Here is a 14,610-nt window from a genome sequence, read left to right as displayed (position 1 = left end):
GGAAACCAGAGCCTGGAGTGTACATCACTAAATTTTCTACTTCCAACTAGGATATAGAGGCAAAACTATCAAATATCAGTATTTAGAGCAGTATACAATAGTATCATATGCTGCAATTTCACAAAAGCCTACTTTTGGAAATGTCCACTGTGCAGTGCAAAAAAAAAAAAGTGAAAAGATGCCTTTTATGACCAGCAGTTGCCTTGCCTCTGCTAACTTAAGACTAAAGTACAGAATGAGCCTATGAGAATTGGCCCTATCATCATCTTATGGAGCACTAATTAGATTAGCTCATTTGATTAAAAAAAAAACCAAACAACAAAACCCTTGCAAAATACAGTTGTTATGAAAAGAGTAGAAAGCTAACTCATATTTAATGTGTCTTTTCAATGCAGAGTATAGTTTCAGGAGTAAACTTTGCAGTAAGTTGCCATAATTTTTTATGGAAGCTAGAAGACCAAGTATCTCAGTTAAGGATTTTGAAGCATGGAGTAGCTACTATACCACTAATGAATATTTGTATTCTCTAAATTATTCATTTTAATTCCCAAGAACATTTACTTTTATCTATATAAAATTCTTCTTGGGTGTTTTTTCTGATTTCCCCATTTTGATTTGAATAATAGGGCTTTGAGCAACCTGGTCTAGCGAATGTTGTTCCTGGTCATTGGCAGGGGAATTATCTTTCACATCCCTTCCAACCTATACCATTGTGTGATTCTATGACTCTTGTAAAGACTTACTGGCTTAATAACTGGTTTTCAAAGGACTTAGTATTAGCTGTCTTCAAAATGTGAATTTATTTTATTTATTTATTAATTTTATTGTCCACTAGAAAGACAGCAACTGCAACAATGATTACTCGAGGTTTGAACACTGTGAGAGTGATTCTAAATATAAAATGTCATTCAGGGAAAACTATTGTCTAATACTAGGTCAGAAGTAAAACATACCATGTGAAACATTCATTGCATCACTGCAGTCGTGGCTTCACAATAAAATGGTTCCTGCCAAATGGTGACAGGGTATTGTCATGTACTGTCTGGCGTGTGCCAAAACGAATGTAGGAGACAGAACACAGAATGGATCACTGCAATCCTGCCTTCCTCAGGATCTACAGAAAGGTTTCCAGCACACAAAGGGTGCTGCAGATGACCTATAGAAATGTGAGGGCACTGCCAGCCAAGGTCACAATCTGTTTGTGCTGGCTCCCTGTGGCAGAGCAACGGAGTTTATCCACTTGTGCCGGCACAGGCACCCTCGCACATACCACTCATCTTCCCAGTAGGCAAAAGGGTGCAAGGGGCAGCGTGACTCGTTACCCTGGTGCCCTGGACACGTCACAACTCCACCTGTTCCAGCCTAGCTCCAGCCTAGCTCCAAATACGTGCCTTCTGTCCCTGCTGGGGGAGCCCAAAGATCCCACATCTGTAAGGAAGTGCAGGATTTGACAGCCGAGCCCTCTCTGTCACCAAGAGGCAGAAGGGAAAGACATGGACCTCTGGCATCCACTCTTTAATTCACACTGTATCACATGCTTGGAGTAGCCTGACACAGTCACATTTTGTCCTTAGCTTGAGGTCAGTAAAGAAGAATCAGCCAAGAAGAGCAGAATGTAATTGCCAACTTTACTCTGCTAAGATTAAAGACAAAAATCAAACTGAAGCTAAAAAAACCCAAACCAAAAGCAAACAATTGGGTTTATGTGGTATTGAAACTAGTTCTTTAGGAACTAAATTATGTTTGCTCTGAAAAATGCACTGCAAATATTTATGTGCTTAATTAAGGTCTTCCAATGTGTCCACTACCTTAAAAATATATTTTAAAAAAAAGCAGTGGGCTGTATTCAAAGATGGAAAAACCTTCTATTTGAGTTCAGTTTACAGAACAAGAGGTCAAAAAGCTGCATGTGGAACAAAAGCAGCATTTACAGGAATCTGCATTGCGTGGGCAGTTGACAATAATCAGCAGCTTTATAAATGTTACATTTTGAGGAACTGAATTCAACTTTCTTATAATTAAGTCCTCCAAAATCAATGAGATCCTCCATTATTTCTACCAGGCTGGAAAATGTTACCGCAAGTATATCTAAATTCTAAAATCTCTCCTTCTGTCAAAAATAATATATACAAGGCTCTCAACTAGCACTTGAGCTTTATTTTCTTTTTTTTTTTTCATTTTGCAAGTTCTTCAGCAGAAGAACAGAACAGCAAACAACTTGATTTGCACTGTGTAGACTTGCCTCAGTGAGATCTGAGCCAGAAGCACAAGAAATTAGTCCACATGGATATCCACACTCCTTCCTTTAAAGGAAGCTAATTCTTTTAGAAGTGTCTCAGCCGAGCGTGGCCTCACGCTGTCTTACTGTAAAGGTACGGCCAGAGCTCCACCCTTCCTTCCCCTGCAGGCTTCCCTGGGATAGCACCCTCTATCCCTACTCTGCAAATAGTATTGCATAATAAATACTACAAGAAAAAAATGTTCTATTCAAACAGTGAATAGGAATGTGAAGGAAGCGAGAGCACACTGTTGAATGAGCTAGGAAGAATAAACTCCCTGAGTCAATATTTTCTGGTTTTGGGCTAAATTATTTCCCCCTTCTGCCTGTCTTGCATGTCTGTTGAGGGTTAAGGAAATATCACAGGTTATTGCTGTCACCCCTCCTGTTCCTGGTTATAGACCAGGAACATTCACAGGCATTGCTAAAGAGCACCTGAGGAAATGGCACCTCCAGAGAATTCAGTAACTCAGTAATCCTTACAGTACAGTGGTATTTCATGTTTCGCATAAATGTCTGTCATGATATTGCTTCCTCCCTTCTGGGATCTATAGAGACCTCAACCTTTGCTGAAAATTGTCACATCCTATCTTGAGCTAAAATACACTCAAAACACAATACTGCAGCTTTTAAAAGAGAAAAAAGAAATAACACAAACCCCACACTTTTCCAAGGAATTATAGTAATTAATTCAGATTTAACTAAGATCCCATGGGATTAATTCTTTGAATTCCTAATCTACATGGAGAAGCTGAAGCCTTGGATAATCAACTGCAGTTCCTGGCAGTGGTTATAGAATAGAAGCTCCCTGTGACAAGTGAGGGAAGTCCCTTGTAGAGGGGGATCTCTGGCAAAGCCAAGAGGAATTATTATTACCTTCTAGGACAAACTCTGTGGATCTTTCTCTAAGGCTTGCAGCATGCTCTTGAGCAAGATGATCTCTAAGTTATAGCTACATTCCAAGAAAAAAGAAAACAATCCTGGCGATAAGATTTGAGAATAATAGAAAATCTTTGAGAATATTTGGCAAGTGGTCCACATGCTACTTCACTGCCAGTCCTGAAAATGTGGATGTGGATCTTACCACAAGACTGTATTTGCCTCATTTCAGATGCTGTAGTTAAGGGCTGCAATGAAATCCCCTGCTATTAGACATGAGAGTAAGTGCTTGTTCATGCCTCATCCAAGGCTCCTCGATGCCAGCTGAAGCACTAAAAAACAAAAAAAATGAAAGAGCTGGGTAAGGTATCTCGCAAAGCTTTCCCAAGTGGCAGCAACCAGATTTTGCTTATCATGGAGCAATTGCAGCAAAACACCCCAAGTTTGGACAACTACTAGTAATGTGAATTAATAGCAAAGGCAAATCTTTTTAATGGTGTCTATGGGGGCTGGTTTACTGGCACCGTGTGTCACTGGTAGCTTTTCAGGCCCTTCAGTCAGCATTGCTGGCTTTCGCAATTCCGTCCCGGCTCTTACAACACCAGAGGTTTTTCTGGAACCACAAGTTACCAACAAGGAGTAAGGAAGGAACACCGAGATTCCATTTTTTTTAAGCCAATGAATATCTATGCATGACGCAGGGTAAAGCTTTAAAAGATAAAAGAAGCCGCTTTGGGGATGTATCATAAATACGTAGAACATATCTCGGTCATCCATGATCACTCAGCCTTGCACAGTTCCTCGGCAGCAGTCGCCCTGAACAAAAGATACCCAGGGATACCCAGGCTTGGCACCTCCCCAGCGGGGTCCCGTCTCAGAGAGCGTGGGGTTTCTTTTCCCCCTCCCCGAAAACGAGCGGGACACGTTTCGCTCCGTGGAACGCCGCCTCAAGGCACAAGTGACCCGAAAAATGTTCCCGCTGGTCTCCCGGAACGGCGGGCGCTGCCCTCAGAGGGACTGGCGCTGCCCTCAGAGGGACCGGCGCTGCCCCCAGAGGGACCGGCGCTGCCCTCAGAGCGACCGGCGCTGCCCTCAGAGGGACGGGCGCTGCCCTCAGAGGGACGGGCGCTGCCCCCAGAGGGACGGGCGCTGCCCTCAGAGCGACCGGCGCTGCCCCCAGAGCGACCGGCGCTGCCCTCAGAGGGACGGGCGCTGCCCTCAGCACCGCCGGGGCTCTCCCGCCTCCCCTCCCGCCGCCCGTGCGCCGCCGCCTCAGGGGCTCCTGGGCGGGGCGAGGAAGGGGGCGCGCCGCGCGCCGCTCGTCACGTGACACGCCCCTCTCGCGCCCCTCCGCGAGCCCGCCCCGCCTCAGGCGCTCCGCCCCCGCCGCGCCCCGGGCTCTGATTGGCTACGAGCTGACAATGCGCGAGGCAGCGCCCCCCGCCCCGCCCCCCCCGCCGGCTTCACCCCGGCAGCCACGCGCCGCCGGCCGCGAGCTGCCCGCGCGGCGCCGGCGCGGCCGTTACGGGAGCGCAGCGGGCGCTGAGGGGGCCCCATGGCCGCGTCGCTGGGGCCGCTGGTGGGAGCCATCGATCAGGGCACCAGCTCCACCCGCTTCCTGGTGAGCACAGTGCGGCGATCGGGGCGGCGCCCCCGCGGCCTGAGGGGAGCCGCGGGTTCACTCCCCTCCATCCTAGCGGGGGCCTCTGCCGTGCCCTTGGGGAAGGGCAGGGGAACGGGCCCACAGGGCCGGGCTGCGCTGCCCGGCTGCAGCCTCCTGTCTCCCGGAGAAGCGGCGCCGCTCGGCCTAGGGCTGCCGGATCCGCCGCTGTCCCTCAGGCGCGTCCCGCCGCGGCGCGGGGGGCAGAGCCCGTCCCGCGGGGAGCGGTCCCGGGGCGAGCCCGAGTCCAGCGGCTGTGCCGCTGCTCCAGGGGACTGCGGGATCCCGCTGCTCCGGGCAGGCTGCGTTTGCAATCTGTCAGACTTTCAATCTCGCCCCGAATGGAATCAAATGGACGAGGTCCTGAGGCACTGGGGAAATAGATCCGTGCGAGGTCGGTGACTGTGATTAGCTGGTGTTCGAGCAATGCGATGACTCCGCTGTGTTCCCCGCTGAAACCTGCCCGGGGCCTGCTGGAGTGACTTCTGCAGCTTCAACCCTTATGTCAGTGCCTCTTGTGCACTGTAGGTATTCAGGTGGCTGAACCTGCACACCTTGGTAAACACTGATTTGTTTAAACACTGGAGGAAGATAAGTTTAAGGACAGGAGAATTAATATATTAATCTTATATTTGACCATTTAGTTGAAGGATCTGGTTATTTCTGTATTATGCAATAGTCTGTAACTAATGTTATGTAGGAAACTTACTATAGATACTTCTGGCTTGCAAATGTCCACAAATGTACTGTCCCCTAGTCAGTTAAGTCATGGTAGTTTGACTTAATTAAAGCCCTGTGACAATTTCCTCCATGAAAGTGGAATAGAGATATTTACTAGATATAAAATGTTATCAAATAGGCAAAGTATAAATTGGGAAGATGAATGTTTTGGTTTACCCTTGCTGACTTTTTTTTTTTTAAATATGCTTCTTACCCCATGTGAAATGTTCCTTCATGAAGCAGGAGGCTAGAATATCTTCTTGACCTATGTTACCATTATTACTCAATATCACGACCTTCATGCGATTGTCAAATGAGAAAACACAGCTCTGGGGGTGGAGAGAAACTCCAAACTGACAAATGACACCAGTGGGCTGTCTTGGATGCCAGTCATGAGTCCTTTTTGGGAACGAACTTGAAGGAGGTCCCTGTAATGCATGAAGATAAATTCTATCTGCTTTTATGTAAATGCCAAGTTAACTTTTTTCTTATCCTCAAAGGATAACAGTAGAAGTTTTTACTCTTTACTAGTAGAAGTAAAACTTAAGCTCTTTTTAAAAGTGTTTTTACAAGTTCCTCTTAGGAGGAATTTCTTACACTACACACATTCATCAATGGCTTTTATGCAGCCAGGGAGATTTTGCCTGCCTACAAGAGGATTCAGATGCTTCCTAATTTTTCCAAGAAGTATATTATGTCTGCCACTTTTAAATTCTTGTATGCGTCTCAGTGTCTCTCAATTCATGTACACATACAGCATTGTCTTAAAGTTGGCAATATGATCATGTCATTATGATAATAAAGTTACATGGGCTTGAGCAAATAAGATGCATGATCACTGAGTTAAATCAGAACACAGGGGACAGGGAGAGAAGTGGGCAAAATGTGCGGAGATCTGTTTCAACTCACCTCAGTCATTCAGATGACAACACCTGTAAATGGAGAATTCTGTGCTGGAAAGGGATTGCTGCAGTTGGAAGAGATTTTGCCTTGAAATATTTTAAGCCAGAATATAATGTATTCTTGTCTGTGCTTAAATTATTTCCTTGGCTCTGTTGATCTTTTGCTTTTAGTTGTTTTTGTTACATTTCCCAGTGATCTCTCTACATTTATTTTAAACCTACTGTTTCCAACAGTTTTTGTCTTCACCAAGTCACAAGTCAAAATCAACTTGCTGCTTACTTTGCACTTGTGTATTCAGTAGTTCAGTGCAACTGTTATCTAACTTTTTAAGTGGAAAACATATGATTTTGAGCAGGTTAAAGAGTTCTCCTTGGTGAAAAACTGTCTGGTCTAATGGGGAAAAGAGTAGTCAGCAGTCCAGAGTGTACATTTACAATTACAGGTGGCAGATTTACCAGTGGTGCCCATAACAGTCAGTAGTGAGGGCTGATACCCCACGGTATTTTCCTGGACAGCCATGGGGGTGGGTTGGGATATTCTCTCTGATGGGGGTGACCAGTTGACTGAAATTCCAGTCAGAGACGGGACTGCCAGAATCCTCATACAGTTAAGCAAAGTTTAGCGCTCGAGACAGAATGCTGAGAAGCTGCTTAGTGAAAAAAGATACGCTCCTTCTGGGCATCAAGTTGGATATATGTGAGCAATGCATCCTTGTGGTGGTGCACATTAAGAAAAGTTCAGAAAGTAATTGTTGTCATCTGTGTAGCACTTAGGAAGCAGGATCTGGAACACTGGGTCTGATGTTGGACCCTGCAGAGGATGAGAATTGGAAGAGCTGAATTTCATCCGGCCAGAGGAATCCCTGTGCTGCAGCACAAGGCCATGGAAGGAAGGTTGGGAGATCAGGAGCTCTTTCTTCACAAGAGATGCTTAAGGGGGGTCCTCAGTCCACAGTTTGTGGAGAACACAGAACCAGCCTTTTCTCAGATATGCGCAGGAAAAGACAGTGGGCAGTGAACACAAGCTGCAGCTAGTGGAATAGCCAATAGATGTAAAGAAACAATGTTTCACTCTGAGGGCTCCAGATCAGGGGCTGAGAAAGCTGTGTGGAATTTCCATCTTTGCAGATACTCGGTGCCTGATTTAAAAAGGCCCTGAACAGCATAGTTTTAAATTCAGGCTTACCTGAGCAGTGAGTTAGGCTAGGTGACCTCCTGAGATTCTGAGTAAATTATTCTGTGTGCAGACACAGGTTTTGTTTCTCCTGCTTGTGAATGAGAGGCTGTATGAGCACAGAGGCTAAAGAAGCACCATAACTCGGGTGCATTTTCTGTTACTGTCGCTCCTTCTTTAGCCTTGCCTCTCATACAGCACACGAACACAGTGGTAGATTTATGCCGTAGCTTTATCCTCCATGAACCCTATTTTGGATCTTTACCTTTATTAGCTACTTTTGCAAAATGAACTGCAATTGTTTTTGAGGCTGTAACTTTTCTGTTAGGTTGGGTTGAACTTGGGTAACAGATTCCAAGTTACCAGGGAAAGCACAGTGCTCACAAGACAATTGTTTAAGACTCATTTTCTTAAAAATATCAAGCAGGAACATAAATTGGATAGGCTAAATAAGTGTACCCAGATGACTGAATTCTGGCCAAGATGTTTCATTGAATATGTTCATTGAACACTTTCATCTCCCACGTTCCATTCGTATTATTCAAGAATCATAAAAATACACTATTGCTTCTTTTGTGAAAAGTCTTAGGATCAGGAGCTAATGGCCAGCTGAACCATTGTTTGATCGTTTGAAAGATACTTGCTGGATAGTGTTTCTGTCATTTTATCCAGGAACAGCAAGAATTGAAAGACACAGTGAAGTACCTACACAGTGCTTCAAGTTAAAAGTTTGTCCGTCAGGCACGGAACATTTTTTTTGCACCTTTGCGAAATATTTATTTTTTTCTTCGTCTCCGGAAGAAACAATCAAATAAAGCTATATCACACTGCAAGCATTCTTTTCAATAAACAAAAATCAATTTTAGGTAAGGAAAACATTCATACCCATTGAGCTTTCTCTTCAGAGGGGAATTAATTTTACCCCCTTATTGAAGTAGCATGACCTTTTAAGAAAAATTTAATTGTATAACTAGCAAGAAGGGTTAAAAATATTGTAAATACAGTTTTCCAACTAGCTCTTATCACTTAAAATACAGTGTAGTTTTACTTTTAAATCCCATAATTGTAAGCACCTCCTAGATGGTGAGGGAGATCTGTTCATCAGCCTTCCAAGAAAGGTAATTTCTAGGAGACTTGTTAAACTTGGACTCATTAATAAATTCTGACTGTGCTACTCCTAGATAAATACTGGAGAGGGAAATTATTGTTTTTCTCTTTCCTTGCCCCGGCTGGGTTGATTTCAGTGCAATTTCAGAACTCCATCTCTGAGCTTGTTTGCCTGCAAAACCATGGTTGTTCCTGCTTGACAGAAACTGATGAAGATATAGTATAGAATAACAGAAATAGCTTTTCTGCAGGCAGAGTTACATGACAAAGCTTGAGAGATATGAAAAGTTACTTCTAAAATCTGTTCTCATTATTGTCTTTTCAGCTGTGCAGCTTCTTTCATCATTTCCATGAGCCTTTTATTTCTGTTCATTCCTTGAAAATTGTTACAACTCATTGATATTAATTCATTTCCTTTAAGATAACCAAACATAAATGTAATACACAATAATATGTAATCATATGTAACTGTACCCCTTTATGTGATAGGATGTATTATATTAAAGACCCTGAAAAAAGCTTGAATTAAGTGATCTGCCCCTGTGGCTCTCTGCTTGTTCACATACAAGACATCTATGTAGGCCTTTCTTCTCTGCAGTCCTGAGACTCAAGGCTCAAGCTCTGATTCTCTGTTGAGAGTAGAGGGAGGATGTTATTTATCCCTTTTCTTTAATCTCTCACTAGAGAATTCAGTACATATCTGGTGGCTTTCACTTTTATCTATGTTCAAGACAGCTGTACAAGTCCAAGTAGCCTAGACAATTCTTCATTACTACTGATAAAATTAGGGAAAAAATGAATTTGGCTTTCCCAACACACAACTGAGAGATCAGTAGCATAAACTTGAATCAGTTCGTAATGAATATGAAAGGATTGAAAGCCTCTATTCCTAACAAATTACAGAAATACACTTCAAACCTGTTTCAACAGGGATGTATTGACCTTATCTGACTTAGTTGTACTTACTTGAACTTATTTTTCTATCTCTCCACTGTCAAACATGGACTGCATAGGGAATTTTTTTTGTGTGTAGTGTTTTTTTGGGGGGAGTGGGAAAGGAAGGCTTTGAGGTCCCATATTTTCTATTTATTCCCTATGTTATTTATCATTTTGTAGGTTTAAATTTAGTGACTAATTCATCTTTCCACATATCAGAATTCTGTCTATCAGTGTAGAAGTCATAGAATCAGAATGATTTGGGTCAGAAGGGACCTTAAAGATTACCTGGTTCCACCCCCTCACCATGGGCAGGAACAGCTTCCACTAGACCAGGGTGCATGGGGCCCTGTCCAACCTGGCCTCAAACAGGGATTGCTCCCAGTGAAACTTTTTTAATCCTTTGCCCTGAATAATAGGGAGTGTCTGTTGCTTTTGTTGAGAATGTCAGAAGCTTGCAGGTTTGTTTGTCATGGATTAGCAAAATGTTTGCCTAGTTCTTCTCTATGGATATGAAAAAAATCTGTGCATTCATAGTGTTATTGCTTCCATTGAAAATGTATTCCTGTCACACTTAATTGCTGTGTCTGCAAGCCACACAGTCCACATTCACTTGATGACTTTGTCTAATTGAATCTGTGCTTCCTGGTACCAGTAGAAATCCTTAGCATTACCTTCTGTTTCAAGAAATGCTGAATTATTAGTGGTGAATGATTACCACATGATATTTAACATTGCTAGTATGTCGGATACATAACATATTACATACAGGTTAAATAAAAAGTCTTCTATCTCTCTGTCTTTATTCTAAAATCCTAGTAAATTTGAATATGCTTTTGGCAGAAAGGCAATTTCAAGTAAAGAAATCTTACTGCATACATGCAAAACAACCTCTCCATTAAGTATGTTGTGTAGCATTTTGAGATCCATATCCCATTATGCAAGTTGCTTCCTAATGTGTAGTACTGACACAGAGCTTTCTCTTTAATAGGATAGATTCCTGTCAAGCCTGAGCTGATAGATGAAACACAGATAAGTAAATAAAGTACAAATAATTCAGTGGTGCTCTTTCTATGTAATCTTTTGAGCTGATAGCAGAAAAGGATGATCATACACCTTTTTAAGACTTCTTTTCTGGGCAATGGAGCTTTCAGTGTTTTCCAGAGTTTGGGCTGTTTTCATCCCTGGAGGTTTTCAAGACTTGCTTAGAAAAGTTCTTGAGCAACCTGATCTAATCTCATTGCTGATCCTGCTTTGAGCAGGAGGTTGTACTAGAGATCTCTCAAGGTCCCTTTCAGCCTGAATTATTCTGCAGTTCTAATATATAAGTCAAATGTTTCAAACTTCAAACTTTCACTTTCAAGGTGCTCTTTAAGGTTATGAAGAAACTGGAGAATTTGAACTTCATCTCCTTTTTGTCAGAGTTGTTTTAATAGTTTCAGGGTAAAGTGTACTGTGTAGATGATACCAAGAGTTTTTAATCCATAAACTTTAAGAGAAACTCCTAAAATTTGTGGTATGAAAAGAGAGCATTAACAAGTATAGAATAGATTCAGTTGTATCCTAGAGGGTGGACAGATAAAACTGAATTTTTTTTCTTTAGCATGTGAGTGGTTTCCAAATCTGGCTCAGCTCTGCTTGCCATGAAAAGGTAGGATGGTGTCCTACTGGCATGTTCTGCAGTTCACCTGAACCTGCTGCTAGATTTTGCTTTCTAGGTCCCAGAACGTTCTTCACAAAAAGATTCTGCATGGTGCTGTGGAGAAAGAGCCCTTCCCCCAGGATTGCCACCACTGCCCAGCCAGGCACTCTGGCTCACTCACTGTACACTTCAGTTGAATGTTTCACCGGGTGTCCCTCAGCTTGGCCTCAGCAGAGATTCCTTTTGGGAACAGGTCACTGCTGGTTAATGAGAGTTGTTGTGCATTCTCCATGAGCTTCTACTGCAAGGCAGAACCTCTAACTTGGGATTCCTTGAGAACACCCATTGATAGAGTCCTCGTGATTCTCTACTCTGCTGGTTTTTATTGTAGAGGATCCAAATTTAAGTCACTTTTCTGCATGTTCTTCTCTTTTTTGATGGGTTGTGTTGCTGCAGTGGCATTCTTTTCTTGTCAGATTGTTCATGAGCTCTTGCTTGTAGTTTGTTTCGAAACAAAATGGGTTTTGCCTAGGTACTTTCTTGTTCTTTAGCTTAATCCCTTCTATGTTTTGTCATAGATTTTCACTCTTCCTAAAATGTGCTAACCCAAGAAAACACACAGATAACTCTGGTAGTAGAGTGGCGCAGCAAGAGCTAAAGAAATGCTATTATCAACAACAGTGGGTATTTTACTGAGTAATATTCTAATATGCATCAGGAGTTGAACTTCTACAACCACCACAAGAAAAAATCTGGTTCTTTTCCAACCCATTATGGGAAAAAAAACCCAGTTAAAATTGACAGAGTGACAGCAAAGTTTGCCAATATAATCTTTGCCTATCTTAATTTTAAAAGTGTATATATCTGAGTCCTTGTTATATAGATATTGGGGTTGACTGTAGAAAATTACTATCTGTTGTCACAGCACTGCATTTGTTCAAAATAATAAATGTTAATTATTGTTGTTTAAACTTCTGTGTTTGTAGAAAATTCAATTGTGTAATTTATTTGCAGGTTTTTAATGCAGCAACAGCAGAGCTCTTGAGTCACCATCAAGTGGAACTAAAGCAAGAATTCCCTAAAGAAGGGTATGATTTTTTTGTATTTTTTCATTTGTGTAGAGTTTGGTAGAGCTTATGAATTTTTATCTATGAGTCATCAAAACTGAAGCTGATTAATAATTCTTAATAGCACAGCAACTGCTATAAAAAGCTGGCAGAAAAAAATGGCATGAAATAGTTCCCACTGGGTGTCCAGAACGTGCCTGAGTTACGGAAACTAAAAGTACTTGGTGTTTGGCTCTGGTCATTCATTTACATATTTAACACTTTAACATGTAAACGTTGAAGTTTAAAACTAAAGTTTAAATGAGATTTAACATCTCATTTAAGGTGATAAAACTGATAATTTTTACATTTAAATCACAGTCTTCAGCTTGGTCGAAGAAGTATCTTCCTTTGTTTTCTGAGGTTTTGTTTGTTCCTAAATGACCTACCATTTGCTGCCAATGCCCTCTGTATAGAACAAAACAAAACAAAACTCTTTGTTTGTAGATATGTAAAACATGTTTTGTAGTTATATTTGTATTAAAATGCTCAGCTTGTTTTTCAAACTGGTATTATTTTTTCTTTTTATGTACGTTTTTATTAACTGGTGTTTACTGTTTGTTAAAGATGGGTGGAACAAGATCCGAAGGAAATATTAAACTCTGTCTATGAATGTGTGGAAAAGACCTGTGAGAAAATGAGAGAACTGAACATAGACATCACTAACATAAGAGGTACTTATGGGTTCAGAGCTTTAACATGCTATGGTTGAGCAATTCAGATACCATAGTTTTTAAGTGAATAAATAAAAAGGTGGCAGCATGTGCTAGCCTCAAACAAAATGTTAAATTCTGTTTGAAAGTAGTTTTTTGGGAAGAATAATGAGAAAATAAGTGTGTGTATTAGCAATGCAGAATCTACAAAGTAGACTTAATCTGATCTTGTAAAATCACAGAGACAAGTGATGAAGAAATTCTGAAATTAAGTTTAGGACTTAAATTTAGGAAAGCTGTTTTCCTGTGTCAGTGTTGTTGCTGTCTCAGTTTGTGGCTGAAAAAGAGAGAGGTTTAGAGCAAGTAGGTTAATCAGCAAAGATGAGTTCTTAGAAGTAATATTTCTAGATTATGCCTTGAAAAAATTGGAAGCTTTTTATTTCCCATTTACTTTCCTCTTCTGCTTACCTGTTCCTCCCTCCTCTCCGCCTCTCCGTTCCCTCCCTCACCCCCCCAAAAGGGGAAAACAAACCTTCTGAAAAGGATACTTTCTGTTTTGTCCTGAAGCCATTGGAGTCACCAATCAGAGAGAAACAACAGTGGTTTGGGACAAGACAACTGGAGAACCTCTTTATAATGCTATTGGTAACTATGCTTTCTGAATATGTAATATTTTAATATGATCATGTTGTGGAAAAAATGCTTCTGTAGTTTCCTGTGCAAATCTGGTTGTGGCCTAGCCTAGTAATTTCTTGGATTTTTTTGATACCTGTGTTGTAAGATGTGTATTTGCATACATACCAGTGCAGTTGAAAAAAGCCCATTCCATAAAAATTGTTACTTAATAAATCACTTTATTAGTTTTCAAAAAACCCCACTATGGTTCTGGGGGGTTCCTGGCACAAAATGCTCTGACTTGCACCAAATCACTTCCTTTGAAATTTTCAGGATGCTGGTGATTTATCTTTAAAGGAAAATCATGATAAGTAGGTTTAGTTATTGATGACTTAATGAATACTTATTAATACTCAGAGTTTTATTTTTAACTTACCTTAGTTTTTCAGATATTGTCAGCTGACAAATTGTAATTGTCTAGAATTGTTTTTTTAGGTCAAGTGCCAGATATAGTTTGACATAGTATGACTGTAAAACCAGGACTCTTCTATAGTAAAATAAATGTAGTTAACAGCTTTATCTTAAACCCAGCTATACCTTGATAACTACAACACAGTCTTTTAGTAGAAAGTTTACATAGAAATAGTAAATAATCAACCTGCTATTTGTTTTAACCTCTTGGTTTAATCACAGTCATCTGCTGTGAAGTAGCATTAGTCACTTGCTTATATTCTGATAAAGTAAATACCCTACTTGTGGAAAATCCTGCTTCTTTCTCAAATAATTTGATCTTCTAAATCAAATTAATTTATCTAATCATTTTAATTTTTACAACAGCACCTTTAAAATACAATGGCAATACGATATTCTTTCAACCACATGAAAAGATAAATATAGACAGGAATTCATTGGCAAGGGCTGTGGTTTCATAGAAGCAG

At 41.2% G+C, this 14,610-nt stretch overlaps 1 protein-coding gene across 5 annotated transcripts in view; it reads left to right on the top strand.

The window, feature by feature from the left end:
- The first annotated feature begins 4,637 nt into the window (after positions 1 to 4,637).
- The window catches only part of GK (glycerol kinase), a 34,615-nt gene continuing 24,642 nt past the window's right edge, over positions 4,638 to 14,610 (top strand). For 3 of the 5 annotated variants that reach the window (XM_084226548.1, XM_084226551.1, XM_084226547.1), the window contains exons 1-5: positions 4,638 to 4,778; positions 11,260 to 11,307; positions 12,313 to 12,386; positions 12,972 to 13,078; positions 13,625 to 13,702. In XM_084226548.1, the coding sequence (XP_084082674.1) occupies positions 4,713 to 4,778; positions 11,260 to 11,307; positions 12,313 to 12,386; positions 12,972 to 13,078; positions 13,625 to 13,702 (373 nt within the window). In that variant the 5' untranslated portion in view covers positions 4,638 to 4,712. The remainder of the gene's footprint in view (positions 4,779 to 11,259; positions 11,308 to 12,312; positions 12,387 to 12,971; positions 13,079 to 13,624; positions 13,703 to 14,610) is intronic. The other 2 variants (XM_084226550.1, XM_084226549.1) reach the window with 1 other exon arrangement.

Source organism: Fringilla coelebs (assembly GCF_963513975.1).
Source record: "Fringilla coelebs genome assembly, chromosome: 2".
Lineage (NCBI taxonomy): Eukaryota > Metazoa > Chordata > Aves > Passeriformes > Fringillidae > Fringilla > Fringilla coelebs.
Note: the sequence above shows the minus strand (reverse complement) of the source record. Positions and strands in the feature narration are given on the sequence as shown.